General features: G+C 40.1%; 1 protein-coding gene across 6 annotated transcripts in view; it reads left to right on the top strand.

Moving 5' to 3' along the window:
- Window positions 1-22,849, top strand: part of LOC129374452 (poly(rC)-binding protein 3) — a 53,358-nt gene extending 30,509 nt beyond the window's left edge. Inside the window, exons 1-13 of one of the 6 annotated variants that reach the window (XM_055052891.1) lie at window positions 2,771-2,869; window positions 5,556-5,708; window positions 6,046-6,069; window positions 6,159-6,191; window positions 6,467-6,583; window positions 8,170-8,301; window positions 10,414-10,542; window positions 11,473-11,547; window positions 13,873-13,914; window positions 15,836-15,914; window positions 18,451-18,503; window positions 19,596-19,765; window positions 20,470-22,849. In XM_055052891.1, coding sequence (XP_054908866.1) covers window positions 5,634-5,708; window positions 6,046-6,069; window positions 6,159-6,191; window positions 6,467-6,583; window positions 8,170-8,301; window positions 10,414-10,542; window positions 11,473-11,547; window positions 13,873-13,914; window positions 15,836-15,914; window positions 18,451-18,503; window positions 19,596-19,765; window positions 20,470-20,524 — 984 coding nt within the window. In that variant the 5' untranslated portion in view covers window positions 2,771-2,869; window positions 5,556-5,633 and the 3' untranslated portion in view covers window positions 20,525-22,849. Of the gene's footprint in view, window positions 1-2,770; window positions 2,870-5,555; window positions 5,709-6,045; window positions 6,070-6,158; window positions 6,192-6,466; window positions 6,584-8,169; window positions 8,302-10,413; window positions 10,543-11,472; window positions 11,548-13,872; window positions 13,915-15,835; window positions 15,915-18,450; window positions 18,504-19,595; window positions 19,766-20,469 lie in introns of those variants that run through there. The other 5 variants (XM_055052892.1, XM_055052890.1, XM_055052895.1 and 2 more) reach the window with 5 other exon arrangements.
- Window positions 22,850-23,704: the final 855 nt, after the last annotated feature.

The raw sequence follows: 23,704 nt of genomic DNA, 5'->3' as shown, positions 1-23,704 counted from the left end.
CTACCATGAAGATATTTTGTGAGATAAAAGGTGTCATTTCTTTTTTCCCAACTGAAATCAGTGTTTAATTAAGATCTGATGGATGAAATGATCATGAATTAACTCTCCAATCAGTTGTTCATGTGAAACAGGAAAAACTTTTAAAGCCAAACAGACGCAGCTCTGGAAACTCATTTCATTTGGGCTCCACTTTGTTCATCTACATTGTTCATCTTTATGGGATTATCCATCATTCATAAGCCCACCCATTTGATTCCTGCAATACGTCTCTGAAAATGCAGTCATGAAGAAAAATGTTTTATTGGAAATGAAATTAGATTCTGTGCCACGTCGTTTATTATCTGGTGGAAACGACCAGCAGGTTGAATGAATCGTCCTACTTAACATCCTGGCTGGAAACAGGAAGATTCAGGTTCTGTTGCTTGTTTTATTATAAATCCACATGTTGAAGATCATTTATGTCTGGCTCAGAAAGACACGTTTCTATTTCAGGAATGTCAAGTTATGATGTAAAATGGATTTTAATAAAATTCTGACATCAAACCAGAGATACAATCACTGCTAGCTAAACAGTTAGCTGGCTACCCTTAAAGCACTAGTCATAAACATTAGCTCTGCTAATGCTACAGAATGATACTAACACTGGACTTAGCAGACGCTAATGCTAAACTGCTACAAAAACAAACTATCTTAAGTCAAACTGCATGACCAATGTGACAACTAGCCAAAGCTAATGCTAAAACCGTACTTAGCGGTGCTACAAAAGCAAACTGTCTAGCAGAAGCTAATGCTAACGTGTGAACTTCAACACCAATCATTTTTGCCCTGAAGCAGCAGTTTTACCGTTTTATTTTGTTCTTGTTTCTTGTTTGAAATGAAATTATTGGAGGAAAAACGAAAATATAAGGAGAGAAAATGGAACTACTGTGTTCCTTCAAAATAAGAGCATGAATTACAAATGTCTACTTGAAAAATTCTTTAGTCAAAAATCAAATTTCATTTGACTGAACATTAAGAAACAGCAAATTTATCCAGAAAAATAAATTTTAGGAGAAGCTAAATGTTTCAGAAGTTAGCTAAAGCACGAAACAAAACTGAGCTCCACGTTTAAGAAGTTCGTCCACTAATGCTAATTAATGGATCAGAGTTCTGTGAAAGTCAAAGGTGTTAAAGCCGTCATCGCGTTTAAACTTAATGTGTTTAAGACGGAGCAGCAGCTACAATTAATTAGACATTACTGTTCATCTAATTTCCGCCTGCAGCAATGTCACTCAGTTCCCTTCCTGAGCCCAGTTTCCCAGTATGAACCTCTTGGTTTCACCAGTCCAAGGCTTCAGACAGAAATGAATAGAAGAAATATGTTTATTTGCTGGACACAATGAAGCAGAACAGATTCATTTATTCCTAATGGATTATTAGTGACCTGCAACTTGGTATTTCTGTTTGTGTGTGTGAAGCTGCAACACCTGATTCTGTTTGGACATGAACTCTGCGCCTAAGACAGCAGCAGAAAGCCAACTGAGCATCATCTATATTGCATGCAGAGGCTGAAAGGGAAGGACTGCAGCGGAAAACGTATCTATGACCTGCAGACACTGAGCAGCACAAACAGCATCAGACAGAGAGGCACAAAGCAGTGCTGCAGCATCAGCTCGGTGTGCCGGTGCCAGTATTGACCCGGGAACAAATTGCAAATGTGTTTTCAGCGAATCAACACCTCATCCCCTGCCACAAAAATACAAGCATTCAATTTCATAGTTCATTAGTGTTGGTTCTGGCAGCGACTGCAGAGCATCAAATCCTGAACATTTTTAATTTGGTAACAACTTATTCGATCCTGATTCTGTTGCATCAAATTGATTTTACTCAATGTAGCAACGACATGAAATGTCAGGCTGATTAAACCACAAAAAAGCTAAGATACAGTTTTAAACCTGATCAATACAGTTGATTTGTTCAAAGATTAATGACTGACTTTTCCTTGGAGGTAAAACTTGAACTACAGGCGAAGATAAAGAGATTTATTCTCCTTTAAAATATAAACAATGTGTTTTTAAACCCAGAGTCGTTTGGTGATGTGCTAACAGTGGGGCTAGCTTTAGCGCTTTAGCATTTTTGCTAACTTTAACAACACTTAGCATGAACCGTACAGGTTGGTGTCAGTGACAAATCTGACCCTGTTGGGGGCGCTGTGCTATTTTACTACACATTTCATGACATTAACGCATAATGGGTGTCATCATGGTTGAGCTTAGCGAGCTAGCATGTTTAGCTGTAGCAGAACTAAAGTTTGGGATTAGCGCATCAGGGTTAGCGCCGCTAACTTTTTAGCTAGCGGTGCTAATCACAGCCTGAACATTCAACTGATGATTTAAGGAATTTTAGGATCTATTTCTCATTTTGCATCATTTCAATTAGAATCAGAAACAGAAGGAAAGTTTTTCCATCCTGGATTTATTTCCTCCAGGTTTGGATTTCTGGGTTTTAACCGAGAAACTGAAACATAAATGGAAATCCAGCAGAAAAGACCAGATAATGACGACGTTTCTGTCTTTAGCTGAACTGAAAGGCTTTTGTTGTCCAGAAAAAGTCAAAATTCAGACTTTGGTTGATTTACGTGGATGAAAAGCGAAGAGCAGTCAGTGAACCAGCGACACGTCGCCCAGATTATTATAATCTGTTCATGCTTCCTGCTCAGGCGGTAAAAACTCCAGTCAGACGTCGTGACGTCACGAGTCGTGACTCATCGCCTGCATGACCTCACGCGGTGACCAGTGGCTCCCCAGCGTCAAACTGGGACACAGGCTGGGAGTTCAGGGAACATTTTGGGATTAAAGGCGGCGTTTGTAAAGGTGGAACTGCGTGGAAGGTAAATATTTTCTAAATGTTTGGAAATGACCTCAGGATCGTTTTAATGCTGATGTTTTTGCTCGAGTCGCCGCTGCATGTCTTCACGTCAGGAACTGGAGCAGAATGATTTCCTTCCTACAGACGGATTAGATAAACATACATGTTCATTAAAACAGCAAATTTAGATCATTATTTGATATTTAACTGGTATTTTTAAACTAAATACGATGAGAAATGTTGGGTTTCCAGTTTCTTGACGGACGTTTCTATGACTGGGACGTTGCATATCTGAAAGATTTTATTTCCAACGTTTCAGAAATAAATATGTTTAATTACTGCGGCATGACGAGGCAGCAGAAGTTTTTATTCTGATTTCGGGTCCAGTGGGGGAATCAGACACCAATAGGCTGGAAAGCCTCCAGCTGAAGCTGCGGCGGCAGAACAATGAAAGCCGACTGTTGGTTCAGCCGGGATGTTAATCGGGTCAAATGATTGGACATGACAGGCCTGGCAGTAGGTCACGGAGACAGAGGACAAGAAATAATCCTGCTCCAGAAACCCCGATCATCATCACCATCATCACCAGCTGGAGACCCGTTTCCTGCGGCTGGCCGCCGTTTCGCCGGCAATCTGGGGCCTTCGCAGAAACGTAGAACAAAAGAAGAGAAAATTTGTAGAATAAAAACTGTATTTTTTCCTTGCAGATTTTCATCAGACAATTTATTAGTTTTTTCTTAAAAATGAATGAAATGAATCAGGTTGTTTTCAAGCTTTAGATGTTTAATAAGTTACTTTATTTGATTTAACGTCTCCAGACCCAAAACGCTGTTTTCTAAATGCACATTTGTTAACATAAACTCAGTTGTCTTACTGGTCCTGCACCAGCAGGGGGCAGTACAGCCAGTGGATCAGGATTGCAGCACGGCTAAAGCAGAGCTAAGCTAAATATCCTCCAGTTTTCTACTTTAATTTGATTTAAAATAGTCTAGTAGAAAATGCTGATATTTATGCAAAAAGGCTCAAATATTCAGCAAAGTGGTTAAAAAAGTTGTTTCTACTGTTAAGCAGCTTCTTAATGAGCATTTGCTAATTTTGCATAAACATGTTTGTTGCTAATTGCGATGACTTTGTTTAATACTGATTATTTATATCAAACATGTGGAAATGTTCCTCACTTATCTGCTGCCTTTTCAGCTTCACAGGAGGACAGGAAAATTAGGCCAATTAGGGGAAAACAATTAAATTTGTATTTATTGATTGTTTTATTTGTTGTGACAACGATGACATGAGTTTTTTTCCTGCACGGTTTATTTTACCTGAACGTCTATTTGAGGAAAACGTTCATCCAGAGAAACGCAGAAACTCTTGGATTTGTTTCAGAAACGCCAACATTCATCATGGATCTGAGAAACGACTGATTCTCTGAGCTTCATTTTGGTTGGAGCTTCTTCAGAAAAGCACTGAGCTTTAAACGTTTGTTTAAAGTCGTTTTATTCACGTGTTTCTAATTACTTTGCTGCTTCAGACGTAAAAATCATCAAACTGTTGAAGAAAATCACAAACAACATGAAGTTAAACTCGTTTTGTCCACATCAGTTCTGGTTTCGCTGCTGATTTGCTTTAGATTCATTTCCTTCCTGATCACTGATTGATACGTTGATAATTGTAGAAAACTTTTTCTGCTTTGTAGCATCAAAATAAACCGTACTTAGAAACGTTTTGCGCTGCAAAGGTTCATCCTGGTGCACATGCAGGATATGAAACATGTTTATTTCATCAACTACAAACTGAATTCACTTTCAAGGAGCTGAAGTTGAGTGCTGGAGGTCACCACCACCCCTCACCACCGACACCCACTTCCTGTGAATCTGAATAGTGCGTCCTTGTCTCAGAGCTGCATGCATAATGGCTTCTGTCGCCGTTATTCCCCAGAAAACGTCACGCGGTCGAAATCAGGCCAGGATGCAACGCTGCAACATTTTCGGTCTGACAGGAAGTCCGTATTTAACGGCCTAAATCAAGCATTGATGTCAGTTTATTCTGAGGACGGAAAACTTTCACTCATTCAGATCCAATCCTGTTACCTCTGGAAAATAAATGTGTGTAGCTGCAGGTGAAGCAGAACGATGGCAGTGAAACCGGTCTGACCGTTGCAGCTGATTTCTAGTTATTTGTGATTCCATCTGTTTTCCTTTTCACCGAGTTTCTGTGGCTCCCAGCAGCAGAGTGAGGATGATGTCATCCAAGCGTCATTTATTTTCACTGTGAAATTAGTCGCATCGTTTTATCATAGTGGGAAAATGTCGGTTTTTAGATGCATCTCTGCAGATTCAACCTTCACTGAACCAAAAGCAGCTTTAATCTCCTGAATTTGGCTGAAAGGAGCATTTTTAAAGAATGTGACTCTAAATTATGTTTTTATGACATAATAAACTTTTTATATTTAATTTGAAAACAACATGCATTTCTTTTAAAATAGAAAACCTGAAAATCATGTTAATATTTAGGATCTACAATTAATAACGTCTCTAAAGTAAAACTTCACTCCTTGATTTGCTTGATTTTAGTTCTTCTGAATCATTGATTTCACAAAAACATGGAAACAGTAAATAACTATAAAACAGGCTGCGGTGACATCATGAGTGGTTTGCTTTCGCTGATGCTTTTTAAACAGTTTGTCAGTGGAGCGTTTCGTGTTTCTGCAGGTGCCTGGCTGAGTTTCGCTGCTCTGCATCTTCCTGTGAGGACGTCCGAGGGCAGAAACGTTCCCAGTCCCACCCAGCATGGACAACACCAAGGTCCAGTCCGAGGGCGGCCTGAACGTCACCCTGACCATCCGCCTCCTCATGCACGGGAAAGTAAGAAACACCTGCAGCGCTTCAGATCCAGAGCAAACCCAGCTTTTATAAAATAAAAACATGCATTTAATAAATATTATACTGAAATACATGTAAATTATGTCACACTGAAACTGCTGCTCGACTGTCATAGTGTTTCAAGGTTGGCAGCATTTTAACGTTAGCTTCTGCTAAATTCCATGTTAGCATAGCGCTTTAGCATTAGCTTGCACTACGACTGTCATGCTTTAGTGTTGGAGGGAGTGATATTTATGCTTCGTGCCTCAGAGTTAGCAGAGCTAGCGGTTTAGTTAGTGCTAAATAAACGATAAAGATGTTTTGGTTTTGTTTTTTGCAGGAAGTGGGGAGTATAATCGGTAAGGTGCGTACTCTGGTTTATGTATAAAAACATGTAATTTCTCAAACATTAATTGATACTGTAATGTTTTGCATTTGGTTTATTTTTAACAGAAAGGAGAAACTGTGAAGAAAATGCGTGAAGAGGTGAGATCCTGGAGTAAGAATCAACATTTATTGAATCAAACATTAGAAATCAAACTAAAGATGCAAGAAAACTCAGGAAAACCAAACTTGTTAGCTTGTGGCTGAACTGGAACAACTTATGCAATGGCAGCAGATATTGACTTACATCCATGAAACTAAAACAGGTTCCATGCTTTAGCTTGACTGGCCACCTGAGAAGCTTTGAGTACGGAGGCCATTAATGGCCAATATTCAGGCTAAATGTAAAAAAAGGTCCTTTGTGCCGTTTCTTTCAGAGCGGAGCGAGAATCAACATTTCAGAGGGAAACTGTCCAGAGAGGATCGTCACCATCACTGGACCTACAGACACCATTTTCAAGGCTTTCGCTATGATTGCTTATAAATTTGAGGAGGTATGAATCTTCCACACCAAGTCCGGCCCTCAAGGGCGACATCTCTGCTGAATCTCACCTGGACCAATAAACGTCTCACCAGACGCTGGTGAGCGAATTCAGACATTTTGGAGCAGAGATGCGTCTAAACGTTGCAGGACGGTAGCCCCTGAGGACTGGACTTGGAGACCCCTGTTCTACACGGTTAGTGTAAAGCAGATCCATCAGTCAGGATATTATCAGTATATTTCAGTGGAAGGTAACTGGATTCTTCTCTTGTTTCTTGAAGACCTTCCGGTCAAAATGGTGGAACTTAGTGGCCTACCCAAAGTACAACCTACTGTAGGAAACTTGGCCAAACTCTCCAGATTCTGTAGACAGACTGGACCTTCTCCTTGTAGGCGCTTGTTGGATCCATTTGCTGTGCAAAGCAGTAGTTCAGAGATTTCCTTACTAAAGAGTGTTGAAGATCTTTGTCCTTCTCCTCTGGATCACTGGCAAATCGGCGACGGTTTAGCAGTGGAGTGGAGATTGTCGTCCTTTCCTGGGTTTGGAGGTTAAAAAGAGACGGTTGCTTCTATAATGTTCTTGTGACTCTGTGGTAGCCATAACATCTACCAGTGATTCCTGTGTTAACTGATTCCTCACCTACTGGTCTCCACTGTCCAGACTGGAAGTCTCTGTGTCTTTCATGGTAGATCTGGACACCTTTGTCTTTTTCAATGACCCTGGAAACTTCTTTAATGTCGGAGGAAGGAAGAAGTATGGAAAGCTACTGGTGCATTTGGACAACACCGTCTTAAAGTCCCTCGTTGGTGGATTGAACCGTCAGGTTCTCTTGAAGCAACTCGAAAAGGTTCTGGTTTGGTTTATGGTCTTTAATTGTAGATTGGATTCTTAACATCTTCTCACCGTCCCGCACCATTCCTGGTCCTTCTTTGGGAACAAGGATCAAGGTAGGACGTTAGGAAACATCCTTAGGAAACATCCTAAGAAGGACATTAGGAAACATCCTCAGGTCTTTCTTTGGTCCGTTGTTTCTCCGGTGAGGTAGAGACTCAATCATCCTGGACTCCAAGTACTGAAGCAGAAGAAACTTCCCATCTTCTCCCATAGTGACCATTCCGAGCATTCAACCTCCCAAACAGAAGTCATTATCATTTCCTGGTTGAGAATCTGGACCGGTCCATTTCAAATTATTCAGATTGTTGAAATTCTGACTCCAATATTCGACTCAAACTTTTGGTTTTGCTTGTTTTTAATTCAAACATATAAAACCAAACCCTTTTTCTTTCAGCCCAGATGTCAGCTAAAGTTTCATTAGATGCTTCCTGCTTTCTTCCCCACTGATCTTATCCAACGCTGAGCAACGGGACTCAGGACACAAAGTTGAGCGTCATTAATCATTTCTGTGAAGTTTTCAAACTAAACATGTGGCTCCACAGTCCCTGTTTAGCAAGCACAGAAACATTACAGTCACTCTCTAATGTTCTGTACAGTTTTCTGTCGATTTGCTTTGTATAGATAGTTTCTGCTAATGCAATTAAACACCATGAACGTTTGAGGCCACATTACTCCTGCAGTGAATTATGATCTGTTTGTTTCAGGACATAATCAATTCGATGAGTAACAGTCCAGCCACCAGCAAGCCGCCCGTCACCCTGAGGCTGGTTGTGCCGGCCAGTCAGTGCGGCTCTCTCATCGGGAAGGGAGGCTCCAAAATCAAAGAGATGCGAGAGGTGAGCGACCCGAACGTCACCTGATCATCACTCAACCGCAAGCAACTAACTTCTGCAATTAGGTGTTAAAGTCGTGGACAAAATGTCCAGATCACCTCAACTCCAGACAAGCCAAACAGTGAAGGGCTAAAGAGCTAGCTGCGCTAATTATTAGCATGCTAATCAGTGGAAGCTAATGCTAAACGGCGTGAGGGAGGAAAGCTTTATTCAACTGAAAGTTTACGACACAGCCAATTAAATTATTGCTTTTTAAATCATCTGGACCAGGAGTACTTTCTATTTTGTCTTTATTGTAACCGACCACAGACAACAAACCTCCTGCAGCTCCTGCATTTCAGTTTGCAGTGATATTAATAAACTGTATTAGCAGTGATATTAATAAACTGTTAGTCAGTGCAGAAAAACTCTGTGCTCTTTTTACTGTAAAATCAGCTAGTTATTTATTTATTGGATACTGCAAAACCCAAAAAGGGATCGGTATGATTCTTGTGCACTTATTTCTTAAAAATGTGTTTTTGTGCCTCGTGAAAAAAGACTCAGAAATTATCCAGAACCGGAAAGGATTAAACACAAAAAGCTCAGCATGTTGGTTTGTTGAAGGTTTTCTACATAATCACTAAGAATCCAGGAAAAATGTTTCAAAAATCACAATAATTTAGCTGCAACACAAGCGGAGAAAAGGTTCACAGCAAACATGGAAAGAACGAAAACTTGTCCAAAACAGTTCAAGGCAAAAATCCTCTCTGAACAACTGCAGCTCGTTTTCCCTCCACACTATTCAGCTTTCCTCTCTGTTAAAGCCGATCCGTTGTCTGCAATGTGGATTTTTAATGACTATCATCGACGAACCTGAAGTCGTTTAAATTAGGAGCCTGAACTTAGTGGTTCTACATAAGAGCCACAAACTCTTTAAAGTCTGACGAAACACATGAAATGAGACAAAATGGCCGCGGCTGAGAGTGGAGGGGAAAACAAATGTGTTAAAACTTTGTTGATGTTCTGCTAATGAAGAAAACTAAGAGAAAACTGAAAGATGAAAACACCAACATGAGAAATAATGAGAGGCAGCGGCGGCTCCTCGCTTTTGGGACGAGGAGGACAAAATAAATGTTTTCCTACTGGATACAAACAGACATTTTGTTGCAGTTTTGCAAAATACATCAATTTATGAGCGCAGCCTGGAAAACCACCACATCGCAACATTTTAAAAAAATTGTTTTCACAAAATTTGCGCCTTAAGCTGGTTGTTATTTTCTAGCCAATTGTTTTATAGCCGACTGTACCAGTGTGTACGGCTGAAACCTATAGGAAAATTCAACTGCAGTAGCCACTCTTCAAACCAAAGAGGGCAGCACTGAGCCAGTTTTAGGTTAATGTTACAGGATTTTCAAAAATTACAGAAGAATTTTACAATTTGCACAGAAACATGAAGATGGATCCGTTAAGGAACCATTTCTGCAGCTCAGCTGCGAAACCAAAGGCATTCGGGGTTTAGTGACATCATACTGTGGCTGAAGACACCAGACAACCTTCAGAGGACGATGCGTCGGCCATGTTGTCGTCACGCTGGAGGTCCAGCTGGTCATCCTGAGACGTGTCAACAGTTTCTGAGACACGGGGAAAACAGAAGCTTGAGGCAAAGTCATGTTTGGCATTTATCGACAGAGCCGTCATAAATGTAACAATGATGGAGCCTCTAGTTAAGAAATGATGCAAGAGCGATGGAGAAAAAACAACGAAGCGTCCCTTTAAGACAGTGCAGCGACAGCCAGGGGACAAGCAGACAATAACATTTACTGTCAACTATATGAACTCAGTGTCTACAAGCTTCTGCTGCCCTCAGGTTAATGTCAGCAGATGGGACCTGAGAAATGCCGTACGGGAGGAGATTGGTGCCAAGCAGCATGTCCTGAAGGCAGGACGTTGTTATCACAGATGGACATGTCTCAGCTGGGGCAGACATTAAAGACGAGGCCGGTCGAAACATCTTAATTAGTCCAATTAACCGAGAAGCCGTAAAACAAATATCCGCCCTGCACCTGGAGGCGCCGCGTGACCCAACGGTCCGTCACAGAGCCGCCCTGCAAACACTCGACCCGTCTTCTTCTCCAGTCCACAGGGGCCCAGGTCCAGGTGGCGGGGGACATGCTGCCCAACTCCACCGAACGCGCCGTGACAATCTCTGGAACCCCAGAAGCCATCATCCAGTGCGTCAAACAGATCTGTGTGGTCATGCTGGAGGTAAAGTCACTGAACGTATCGGTAACGACTTACAGTCATTAAAACACACACACACACACACGCATGCAGAAACACACACACACACACACACACACACGCACACACACACACCCCGCTGGTCGGTACATCAGATTAATGGCCGGGTTTTTAACCATCCTCGCTGCTCAAATGCTGCATCTGCACTGATTAAATGATATATTGCTATATGCTAACGACATTAGCGCATTTACAAGATGTTATGATCTGTCGCTCGTTAAGTTACACACTTTAAAAACTTCAGCTTCAAACTAAATATTGAGCTGAGTAAATATAAAGCTTATAAAATATTTAGCAAAGTTATTTAGTTCACCAACAAAATATGTAACTTTCTAAATGTTTAGTTAAAAAGCTGAATAATTTACTTTTTAAGGTTAGAAAGCTAAATATTTAGCCTGCTATCTAAATGCTTATCTTCAAATTACTATAGTTTAAAGTTAATATTTGGTTAGCAAGCTAAGTAGCTTTGCTAATATTTATCTAAACTAAATATTTAGTTATTCAGTTGTATATGTGGATTGATTCCAATTTTTAACTTGACAAAATAGACAAATTGCAGCAAAATATTTCACTTGCCAAATATTTATATTTAATTTGAAACTGACATTAAATGATGAATGAACCCCATTTCTTCCTGTGGACATAAACTAAATTGTTTTAGTTTTTGACTGTTGGTTTAATAAACACCATAAGGGGCCAACAGACAATATTTATTTCAAATATTAAAATTATACGACTGCAACAAACTCACAGCAGGACAAAGTGCAGCTGCGCTTCATTTCATTCACAATGTAAAACGATGCAAAGCCAACAGATGGACACGATTCCTCTGCATTTATTAAAGTAAAATAAACTGATAAAAAAGAATAACTGCATCTTCTCTGTTTCTTCCAGTCCCCACCAAAAGGTGCCACCATCCCGTACCGCCCAAAGCCCGCCTCCACCCCAGTCATCTTTTCAGGTGGCCAGGTGAGTGCTGAGCTAGCATTAGCTGAGTTAGCATTAGCTGAGTTAGCATTTGGTGAGCTAGCAGTAGCTGAGTTAGCATTAGCTGAGTTAGCATTAGGTGAGCTAGCATTAGCTGAGCTAGCAGTAGCTGAGCTAACAGTAGCTGAGTTAGCATCAGCTGAGCTAGCATTAGCTGACCTGAGTTAGCATTGGTTGAGTTAGCATTAGCTGGGTTACACTCGTGATTTAAGCTTCTATTTATTAAAATATTACGTCCAGCCAGCAAAAAAAAAAAACATGTTAAACTGAAAAGTGGCTTTACTGAAAAGTAGATTTAATGCCAGTATTTTGTTGATTAAATTATAATTTAATTGGATTAGATTTGTTTTTATGGAGCTTAATTTGAATCTAACATGGCTCCTGTTACTTTTACTCCTGTGATAAAATGTCAACTGGTGGCATTAAGTGACATTTTATTCAATTTAGCGGGTTTCCTCTGCAGTCATGTCTCCCACTCAGTAAATCATTTTTGAATATTTTCTGCTAATAATTTGTTCCCAACTTTAAACTGTCCACCAAATCTGGGAGTTTCAGGAAATAAGAATCTATAAATAACTTGTGAACGAACTGAATGGCTTTTTTCTGTAAACTGCAAAACGGTTGCAGTTTAAAATGTTTCCCCAAAACTTCCAAAAAGGAAAATAAGTGAGCAGTAGAGAAGATGAAGTAGCTTAGAAATGTTCCAGCATCAGAGAGAAATGCATATTATTTTAGATTCAACATATTTAATGTTTCCAACAAATCTTATGAATCAAAACCGAATGTCAATTATTTGTAAATCTTTATGCCTTTTACAATTCCTGAATAACAAACTTAGTTTTATTTAAATTTGGTGATAATTTCTTAATATCAAACCACTTTTTCAATTTTCATATCTAAATTCATTTCCATCAAAAGATGCTGTAAATTTTCACCTGTACAAAAAAAAATGTTTGTTTTGTCTGCAAACAAAACTAAATTAACTGTTTTGGAAACTTTACATGCATCACATGTTTACTATGCGATGTGCTTTGCAAGACATAAAAATACATTTTAAAACCTTAAAGACAAAAGTAAAGCTGCATTTTTAGCTGCTGTTTTTTGACCTCTGACCCCAGCCGCCCTCGCTCCGCTCCGCTCCAGCCACTGAATCACCTTATCTCAGCGTCTGTCATCCGTGATTATCTACGCCACGTGTGAGCCTTATCAGCCGGGAAAACAGGCAGCAGCTGCAAAAGCTGCTGGGAAATCGGCCACTTTAGTGACATCACTCTGTTTTGATTCTGCGGCTCGTCAGCCGGCGTCTCGCTGCTGAGGACGGTCCAGTTTTCCTGGAGGAGTCGGACCTCATCTCATCTCTGCTGATCCAACTTTAATTCAGTTTCTTTATTAACTTGTAAAGATCAATTTGAAATGCATCGTTAGCTGAGCAGGCGCAAACTCACTTTGAATACGATAAACTCAAAAAAAACAACAAAACAACAAGAAAACGCTGCAGCGGGAAAACTGCAGATAATCCTCCAGGCCACTAGAGGGAGTCTGGAGCTGCATTCCATTTAAAACGTTACCATTTAACTCCTAATGATGCTATTTTTGAATATATTATGTCACAGAGTTTGAGCATTGGGTTGAGTAATGCCAGGAAGGATTAGGGCTTAACCTCTGCCCTGACCTTTGACCTTCAGGTTTCTGTAGATGTTCATTTTCAGCAGGTTTGAGGTCGGAGCATTTCCAGATGGTGAATATCGTATGAGCTCCAGAACCAGTTCATTGTCCCAAAGTGTTTATTGTTGTTGGAGCCCCCAGCATGACGCTGCCACCACCATGTTTCTCATGTTTTCTTGCATCATGATTTGGTTTTTCTCCAAGCTGCAGCTCGACTTGGCGTCTGTCCACCAGCGCTCACATTAACCTGGTTCTGGCTGGATACTGGTTCCCGGCTGGTTCCCAAACATTTTCACCTGTTTCTTTCCATCTGGGGGGTTTTGGGTCAGACGGTTAAATCTTGAACACAGCTGGATCTCCCAGCAGGCGAATGATCCCACATAAACACCCAACCTGGTTTCAAAAGCTTCTGGCCCGACTCCATTTCATTAAACGCCAACTTTCTGCCAGGAAACCAACAGATTTAAATGAATATTTCCAATCCTGATATCCAGCCTCACGACCAAACCAGTAAATCAATTCTCGTTACAAAACCGTAAAATTAAGATGTCTGTCCTGTTCACTTGTGAAAAAACGGAAAAGAAAAACAGTGTTGCACGTCCTGCCAGCAGTGACACGTCTTTTTGCTGTTGTCTCTTCCAGGCCTACACGATTCAGGGACAGTACGCCATCCCACACCCAGACGTAAGTTCTCCGTTTCCTCTAATTCATGTCCTGCATTTCGTTACACCTGAAGCTGGACATTTACACTCTGCATCAGAGCAGAGGACTCTTTCTATTGGCACTGCCATTATTGTCCCTTTTTGGCTCAGATATTAGAGTTTCTGTTTGCTAGAATAATGAGGCATTTTGTTGTTCTCCATTAAACACGCACCGTGTTGCTTTTGAGCCATTTGGAACCAACTCGTTGCTGAGGGACGTTGTCCACGTTTTCCCCTCATTATTTCCACAAAATGTCGTGTCCTTGTGATGCCGTCTGATGGATGAAGTGCACCAGTTCCTCCTGCAGCAAAACGGCACCACAACATGATGCTGCCGCTCGCATATGAAGCTCCTTTGCTTTTCTAATGGTTGTTACATTTTCAATCTTAATTTTATCAGACACAATGAGATGAAATAAGTTTGTTCCCACAGGAAATTTAACTCTCATCTGTTTCTTGACTTCTTCCTTTCTGAATGGCGTTTCAGATAATAACGCGGTTTAACAAATTCACACGGTCTTTCGTAAATTAAGCTTATAGGAGCTTAGAACGTCATCAATAGTTTCTGAAAGCATTGTTTAAGTGAAGAAAGTTTAATAAAAGGAGAAAAAACAGCGTCTTTCTGCACAGTCAGTAAAGACCTGGTTTCTGTTCAGATACAATCAGATCTTCTGATTTGCTTCAATTTAAGGACTTTGAAAAAACTCAGTAATCTCTTTCTGTAATGTCAGGGTTTCTGCAGGTTTCCATTCAAATTTAAGACTTTTTAAGAGAATTGTGAGTGAAATGTAAGAATGAATATGTCATGTAGCAAAGCCAAGCTCTTTAGCACAGAGCATTGAACAGTCTGGCATCAGAAGTGAGCCAGTGGCAAAGACCAACATCACCAAACCAACCGGCACACTTACCAATGATCGCTGCAGAGCTAGCTGCAGAGCTAGCTGCAGAGCTAGTTGCAGAGCTAGCTGCAGAGCTAGCTGCAGAGCTAGCAAGGGTTTATTTGTAGCTAATTAGCAGTAGCCTCATCCGCCTTGAGTGACAGAAAAGTCCTGTGGGTCAAGAAAGTCTACATGAGACTAACTAGTCCTGCCTCCACAAAGTCTAAGACTGTGATTAACGTATTTCAGTCCAACTTGCATGATTTCTGATAAATGTAAGACATTTTCAGGCCTTGATTGTAGATGCATGAACTGAAGGTGGACATCCTGAGTGTCAGTAAATCTCTGGGTTAAGCTGTTCGTGGACACAGAGGCTCTTTTCTGGACTTCAGATCTGCTGAAGTTTCCCTGCAGCCCAGCAGTTGGTCCGACCTGGTCGATACCATGAAATGGTCCTGTGCGGATCATAAAGACGGCGTTGATGCCGACGGCTCCGCAGCCGTTAATAATCTGCCTTCATCTGTCCTTGTCGTTAGAGCATCTCAAGAGCTACCTGGTGTCAGATCCACTAATTCAAAGCCCAACGGTGATTGATGCCAGAGGAGCTGGATGCTGACGGTGCAATCACTCAAGTGCAGACTTGACCAGCTCGTCCCACCCTCGTTAAAAACTCCCTTCAAAAGGAGAGGATGCTTTTAATGCACCCTGGGATCATGTTCACAGCGCAGTAGCGCCTGGCCAGCGTCAGGCTACAGGTTGCTGCTGAAAATTCATGAGCAAATTAAATGACAAACATATCTGAGAATCACAAGAAGGCAGAAAAACGACTCGCATTATCTGGTAATTTGCATCTTCTATCAGAAAACCATCGTCTCTTTGTGTCTCTTGCTTTTTGTCCTCCACCGCCCCGTCTCATGTCTTCCTTCTCCTCACCCTTGCTTCACTCTGGTTTATGTTTTCTTCATTTCTTGGTGTGACCTGTGTAACAGTAACCTCTTAGTTTTACTTTCCCTCCTAACCCTTCAGCAGTTGACCAAGCTCCACCAGTTGGCTATGCAGCAAACCCCCTTTACCCCTCTCGGACAGACCACCCCTGCTTTCCCTGGTACGTACCCACAAGGTACCCCTGTAGACGTTTTCTCCTCTTTGCATCCAGAGAAACATATTTCTTCTCTTCCCCTACCTCCACCTTATCTCTCTTTTGGCACAGCATGACTTTGCCTCCGTCGTTCCTTTCCTCCTTTGATTTTCTTTAACTCATGTTTTTTTCTCGCCCCTGTCTGATATTACTCCAGTAAAGAGGGAATAAAGGAAAACACAAGCCGCTCTTATCATTTATTCAGCTATCGCAGGTCAGAGTCCACCAGCAGATTTTCAACGGACTTAAAGATTCTTCTAAAAGTGAAAATCAACAGATTAATGCAGCATCTTTATCTAAAACATCACAACTTCAGACCCTTTTATTTAAGTTTTGCAAATTCAGGAGGAAAATGGACACAACCAACTAGATCCACCAATTCACTGATAGCTTTTTTTGTTGTTTAGCGCTTTTGCTAACTTTTAAAATGTTTAGCGCAGTTAGCTTCAATTTACAGAAAAAATAAAAATGATTGTTTTGAAAATGTTCAGATGAATGAAGTTCAACATGTTAAGTTTTGTTGGGTTTTCTGCCAGTAATTACACGTTTATATTGATGCTCTTATTTTGAAGTGCGCGTTCACGTAGTTCTATTTTCTTACTTTCTCTCTTGTTTTTTTAAAGAAACTTTATTGAGTAAAATGAGGAGGTATACAGAATAATACAACACTTACATGAACAAATCCATGCAATTATCGATATTGTGAATGTCTGGAGAGCTTCCCAACACGTTAGCATTAGCTTCTGCTACACATCATGTTTGTGTACCATGTTAGCACTAGCAGAGCTAATGTTTAGCGTTAGCATAGGTAACTTTTAGTTAGCATGAGTGCATCTCTGGAGGTCTTGCGGTTTGAAGAGGATTATTGTTGCTTCAAGGTGTGGATTGAGGTCGTAGTTTTGGGTTTACAGCTTGGTTTGAGTGTTGGCAGCATATCTGCTCCATTTTCCTCTAGATGCCATGAATCTACGTTACCAACCGTCACGTAAAAGCAAAATGTTTTAAATGTGCTCTTCATTAAACTTGAACTGAAATGTTTTGCAAAGGAGATTGAGTTCTGCTGGTTTTGCTAATGAGTTCAGTGTTAGCTAGATGGCTAACAGGTGTTAGCATTTAGTGTTAAGCTAAGCTAACTATAAAATGATCGTAGTATGAAAATAAAATCTAACAATGTTTAACTTTGCTCCATTATTACAGCTGAATAGTTAAAGTAAACCATTTAAAACATTGTGTTTTGAAGTGGGTTTATATTCTAATGTTTTGCACCGCTTACTGTAGACCCCAGTGTGCTAAGCTAGGCTAAACAGTAGCTGCCTTTACATTAAATCTAAGTATATTTTTACACTCAGATGATTCAATTCCTTCAGATTACTTCAAAACATTGTCTTGTATTGTTCTTTAACTGGTATCTCCCCAGGCTAACTATTAGCCAACTTTATTTTCTAAATTTAAATTTACTAGTTTAAAGCTAAATCAAATGATTAAACATTCTTAAAAATATTAGAGCTTCTGCTTTAATGCATTTCTTTATAGTTGAGCGTTTATTAAAATTCTGCGTATCTGTATTGGTCTGTGTTAGCATTGCGTTAGCATTAGCTCAGAGCTAAAACCTCCAGTGTGTGCAGACTAAAACCTTGCTGGAAGGTTTTAGCTGCTGGAAGCAAAACCAGATGCAGTGACCAAACATTTTCTTGTCCACTCGTCATGTTCTGATTGGCTTTTGATGAAAATCTCTGGATTTTCCTGGTTTTTAGAGGATCAATAAAGCGCAGAAATGGCCTTTCATTGACGTCCCTCTGAGTGGCGGTTGGTTCAGACCAGGAGGGAACGGCAGCGAATGCAGAAACGGACCGACGGCGTTCTGCTTAATCTGTTTTTCACAAAGGCATCCCGTTAGTCACATGACGGACACAAACATCAGGAAACTGAAAGATGAGTTCAGACACAAAGTTGAACTCTAGTGTGCAGAGTTTCCTGTCTGATGCTTTTTATTTTTGCGTTTAATATCTTTTCAGATTTATGTAATTTTTCTCCTGGTTGACTTAAGAAATGATCTTTTATTGCTTCAGGTTAGTTTTCTGAACAGAGTCATTAGCGATATGAACATTTTCACCATTTTAAAACTGCTGTTATGGCAGAATTTACCAATATTTACCTCTTATTATGTCCATTTCACTAAACTTCTGACAACATTAAATCAACCACAGCACTTTGCTTCAGCCCATAATCTGACATCTCTACAAAACCACATGGTCCCCATAATGTGGCCCAGTTTGACTCATCACAACCGAAATGTTGATTGTTCTCTAGCGCTGGTCAACTTTTAAAAAACTGAACGACTAAATGCTCTACATGAAAATAGGTTTGTATGTTTCAACGGAGAACCAATGTTGCTCATTATCCTGCATCTGTGTTTAACGCGAGACTGAAATCTGCTTACAGATCAAACTTTTACACTGAAGTGACTCCGTAGATTTTTTTAAACTGTCGTACCTGATCTTAGGTTTGGATGCCAGCCCTCCAGCCAGCACCCATGAACTCACCATTCCTAACGATGTGAGTACAGCTGGAAACGTCTCAGACCCGTTTTTCATCAATACGCAGAGGAAAATGTAAGACTTGTTTCCACCCTCACATCAAGATGAAGTGTGCAGAAACACACTCTTATGATCCTAACAGTTATTCCACTGACCAACCAGCATCTCACATTAATGCACAGGCATGAACCACGATTACATTGATGATCCACACAAATTAAAGACACCAAAACTATATTTGGTACCATCTTTATTTAAATGTAACTAATCCATAATTTTTGCAAATAAGCTTTGTAAAGTAATTCTTAACGGTGCTATCTTCACGTTTCTGTGCAAATTACAACATTTTGGTGTAAATTATAGAAATTCTGCAATATTTTGCCTAAAACCTGCACAGTGCTGCCCTCTGTGGGTTGAATGGTGGTACTGCAGTCATATTTTTCTATTGGTTCCAGGTTGGTTGATGTCACTCAGCCCCAGTATAAAACCATCTCAGACACGCCCCCTGGTGGCGACCCAGAGTAGGAACGGTTAGTATCGTTAGCATTGAGCATAGCATTATGAAGCTAGTGTGACTGTGGACATGTAGTGGAAAGGATCCTCTCTCTGCAGCATTATGAGAAAATGTCACAAGATTTATTGCGAGTCACTTTAAGGGAAAAAAAATGTCCTGTGTTTCCAGTAAAATGTTTTAGGCAAAATATTATACAACGAATCAAATATACACAAAAATATCAACATTTGCACAGAAACACAAAGATAGAACCTTATACATCGAGACAGTTTACTGGCAGAGGAAAATGCTAATTTAGAGGTTTGGGTTTAAATAAAATGGCTGCCCTAACCCTAACCCTAACAGCAAACAGTTAACATGACTGTTAAGTGAATTGGTCTCTTTAAATTGATATTACTTTTAAGTATACACAATGAAGTTTTAATAATATTGGTTTAATCTGGTAATAGCTGATGAGTAAGATAATATATCACTGCCTCTTTTAATAAAACCCAGATCATTACGCTTCCCTTTTCATTAAACGTATCAATTATTGAGTCTAAACGCTGTGAGACAGCCCAGAGGCTTTTCTTCTGACTCTTTTGTTTTCCTTCACAGCTAATAGGCTGCATTATTGGGCGCCAGGGAACCAAGATAAATGAGATCCGGCAGATGTCTGGCGCGCAGATCAAAATCGCCAATGCCATGGAGGGCTCATCGGAGCGCCAGATAACCATCACAGGGACCCCTGCTAACATCAGCCTGGCTCAGTACCTCATCAACGCCAGGTAACGTTGCAACCGGACCAGCTGGGCCTCAACCAGCCCAAAACACAAAACCAGCACCAAACGGCTCTGTGTTCTTCTGCTTCTTTCAAGAAAGAGAGAATCTGATGTCTCAGCAATTTGCTGCGTTTCCAGTACAAATGTGTGCAAAATTCTGTCAACGTCAAAAAACACAATTTTCCAAAACAAAATGCAATTAAAATGAAACATTAAAAAACATGTTACACCATTATCCTCCAACCACTTCCTGTCGTCTTATTTGTCGTTTCCACCAGTAGTAACATCATTAAAATGAGTTTAACTTATCACATTTACATAAATGGAGTTTATTTTTGTAATTCCAATTATCTGGCCAATGGAAACGCAGCTAATGGCAACAAAAGTGAGCTTTTGTTCCTTCGAAGTCGTTCCAATAATGTTTCTCCCAAAGTGTGAAAATGTTCATGAGACAAGTTTCTGTCGGCGGGTTCCTTAAACCTCATGGAGGGATGACAAGGAAACGCTGGAGCAATCCAACAATAGATCTACAAATTAACATTCAGAAAATAAAACAGAAGAAGCACCAATAAAGTAGCAGAGGTAATTTTAAAGCAGAATTAACAACGTAAATAAACCCAGCAGAGCCAGAGAGCAGAGCGTTGTGTTTTTGACTTCTTTAGAAAGATTTCTCCCTCCAGCTAACTGCTTTCTCACGACTTCAACGGCAGGTTCAGAGACGTGGCGGCCATGTGGAACGACCCATCGTCCATGACTACATCCTGAAGGCTCCCAAATCTGGCTCTTGCTTTAGCTCCTCCATTCTACGTTCACTGTTAGCTTGGAGCCAATAAGTTTTTAGTTAAAGCCTGTTTTCTGCGTATTGGTGTGAAAAACACTTTGACATTTTGAAAAACAAAATGTCAATGCTGTTTAATGTAGATAAAGGCACAATTAGTCATATATTAGCTTAGCTTCAGTTAGCATTCCCACTTAGCTTAGCATCAGAAACATCTAAACCAGAAACATTTTGCAGTGACAACAAAACATTTTTAATTGCCGAAATCTTGAAATGTGAAGATAAATGTTCTTAAAAAAGTCAAACTAAACATTTATTTAGCATGTAGCATTTCAAAGAAGTCATTTTTATCGGTATCATCATATAAAATTACAAATTATGTCATAAAGTTCAAAATAAAAGAAACAATTTAAAAAGAGTAAAAAGCTGCAGCGGTTTAATGCGGTTAGAGCCATGTGATGCTGCTTGGCCTCATCACGGTTCAACACGACGTCCAGCTGGTTTCATTGCAGAATAACTTTCACTCCTCAGCGAAAGTTTCACAGTTTTTTGTTGTTATTTGTCTCGCCCTCCCCGCACCACGCCCGCCTCCCATCCCTTGTTTTCCACCGTTTTCAGGCTGACGTCTGAAGTCACTGGAATGGGCTCGCTCTAGTTTCCATCCTGCGCCGCGCATCACATGACCTCTGAGTAAACGGCATTAAACGTGGTTTATCGACCTCCGTTTGACCGCTCTGCTGTTTTAAATCGATATTGTAAAGGTGTCACTCTTACCTGAAACTGTCTTTTGTTTTTCTCTGGACTCTTTTGCCTTCTTTTGTTTTTGTCGCTCAACGTTTCTCAAACGTTTGCTCTGACGAGTTCTTACTCATTTTCTGATGATTTTCTGATGCAATGAGTGTGCTTGCAGAAGTTATTGCCTGTTTGTCTCAGTAACGGTTTGCATGACTCAGCATTTCAGATTTATTTTCAAGTCATGTGGAAATGGAAGCTGGAACTGAATACATTTGTTAGATTCTCAAGCCGATCTTGTTTTTCATGCGACTCCTGACAAAAAGCTGGGAAATGAAGGTTTGTTGTGTTAATGTCGGCAGCAGAGAGTAAAATTCGTGTCCAGCTGTAGCCGTTTGTGTTCCTGACGCTGTAATTTTACCTCTGTGCACCTGGACCGTTGGGACAAGTCGGCTGCGTTGCGTTTGCAGGCCAGTGAAATCTCTGGGGTCGTTTCTTTTAGCTTCATTGGAGCTCTGAGAAATGATTTCTTGCACAGATCATGTTTCTGTTCTGCATGTTTTTAACTTTGCACCACTTTCTGTTGTGAACATTGAAGCATAAATCAGTTCCCAAAAGTATAAAGTGTCGGTTTCATTAGTATTTTGCTCTCCTTTAAGCAGAATGACAAAATAGTATTTTCCAGTCAAAGCTGAATGTATGGGAGGTTTATATTAAATGCTACGTTTTAACTGGTTTGTTTGCATTTTAAGATAATGTGGCTTAAAAATACATTGGAGAAACTGATAAGCTTAATTATTGATCTATAAGGTAAAATATTGATATCCATCCATGGATCTAAACCCTCATTGAACCATCGGGGCTCCGACACCTGAATCAAACGAATGCTAGCAGAACCAGCTAAAATACCAAGGAGCTAATTTAGCCTTTAATTTCAGATGTTGCACTCAGACTAGAGCTGCTAATACCTCATTTAAATTCAGTGGTGGGCAGAATGTTAGCTATCCAAAAAACCTGATCATTAGATACGCCAATGCTCTACAGCTGTCCAGTATTCAGTGGAAGCTAATGCTAAAGCGCCAACAGACAGAGACATTGTTCCTGTATGTTTTTGTTTGAAATAAATTTAGTTGGGGGTTTGGGGGGAAGGAGAAAACGTGACGATCCTGCTGTATAAACTTCAAAATAAAAGCATGAGTATGAAAATTTGTTAACACACAATAAAAACTTTACAAAACAGTCATAATTCATCTAGAAAAACAAAAGCAGGGGAAGCTAAGTGTGCTAACGTTTCCAACGTTAGCTAAAGCGCTAAATGAAGAGTTAGCGCTGCTGTTAGCCCCACTGCTGGCTGATGATGTCACTTTCATCCCTGATCATTCAATATGTTCTTGGTTTCACTCACATCTTGGATTCTGTGCAAAAGGAGCAAAAACAATGATATGAAGTGATTTTTGAAGGTGATGAAATGTATTATGATGATTATGGTTTTGATCATTAAGATCTCAGATTTCTTATGTATTGAGTTTGTAGCGTTTTGTAAAGGAGAGACAATAAGAATAAAAACTGTTCTTTTCCTCCTTTGACTCAAACTGTGTTCATTATAAGTTGTTTTGTTCTTAAATAAAAAAATAAATCCTTCAGATAATCAAACCTTTGATAATGTTCTTCTCTTTTCAGAGGTTTGTGGTAGAATCCACCTTCATTCTGTATGAAACAAAGACGAAGCCAGTCAGCCTCTCTGCTCATCAAACATATTGATTAACAGATTATAATCAGTGAGCAGCTCAAGAAAAGCAGAAGTTTAATCAGTTTGCTGCTCTGCAGTGTGTAGGTGTGTGTCAGCAATGACCTTACACCCAGGGAAAGGTCAAGGTCATTTCCAAACAGCCTGATTATTACAGACAGCTGCCAATCTTCCCAGCAGAAAACGCTCAGAGAAATGACCAAGTTAGCAGGTTAAAGGTCATGACCGGTCAGTTAAAGAAACACTGACATTTTTAACGCACCATACGAACTGGGCATTCAGGGGAAGCTAGCATGCTATACAAACACAGTACATAGTAGAAGCTAATGCTAATGCTACATCAGTATTTCGCCTCAATAGGGTGAAACTTGTTGAATCTCACAGAACTTTGCCAAGTAAAGAAACTAAAGGCAAGTAAATTAATGCTTCAGAATTTAAAATATAATTTAGGGAAAGTTGCACTAAATGTTTTCAAAGTTAGCAAAAATGCAAAAACATAAAAGCCATTAGCTCTGCTATTAGCATATTAGCAGGAAGGAGCCTCGCTGGGTTTAAATCATTTTCAAACCCAGTCTAGTAGCGACAGAAGGTGAGATGTTTTCTTACCATGACTGTAGATTTACTCATTAACTCCAATAAATACTTTAATAAAAATCCCCATTTTGCTTCGTTCTGTCACATTTAGAGC

The sequence above is a fragment of the Poeciliopsis prolifica genome, unplaced genomic scaffold, assembly GCF_027474105.1.
Source record: "Poeciliopsis prolifica strain line A6 unplaced genomic scaffold, Auburn_PproV2 SCAFFOLD036, whole genome shotgun sequence".
Classification (NCBI taxonomy): Eukaryota; Metazoa; Chordata; class Actinopteri; order Cyprinodontiformes; family Poeciliidae; genus Poeciliopsis; species Poeciliopsis prolifica.
The sequence above is the reverse complement of the archived record's forward strand: the minus strand, read 5'-3'. Positions and strand labels throughout refer to the sequence as shown.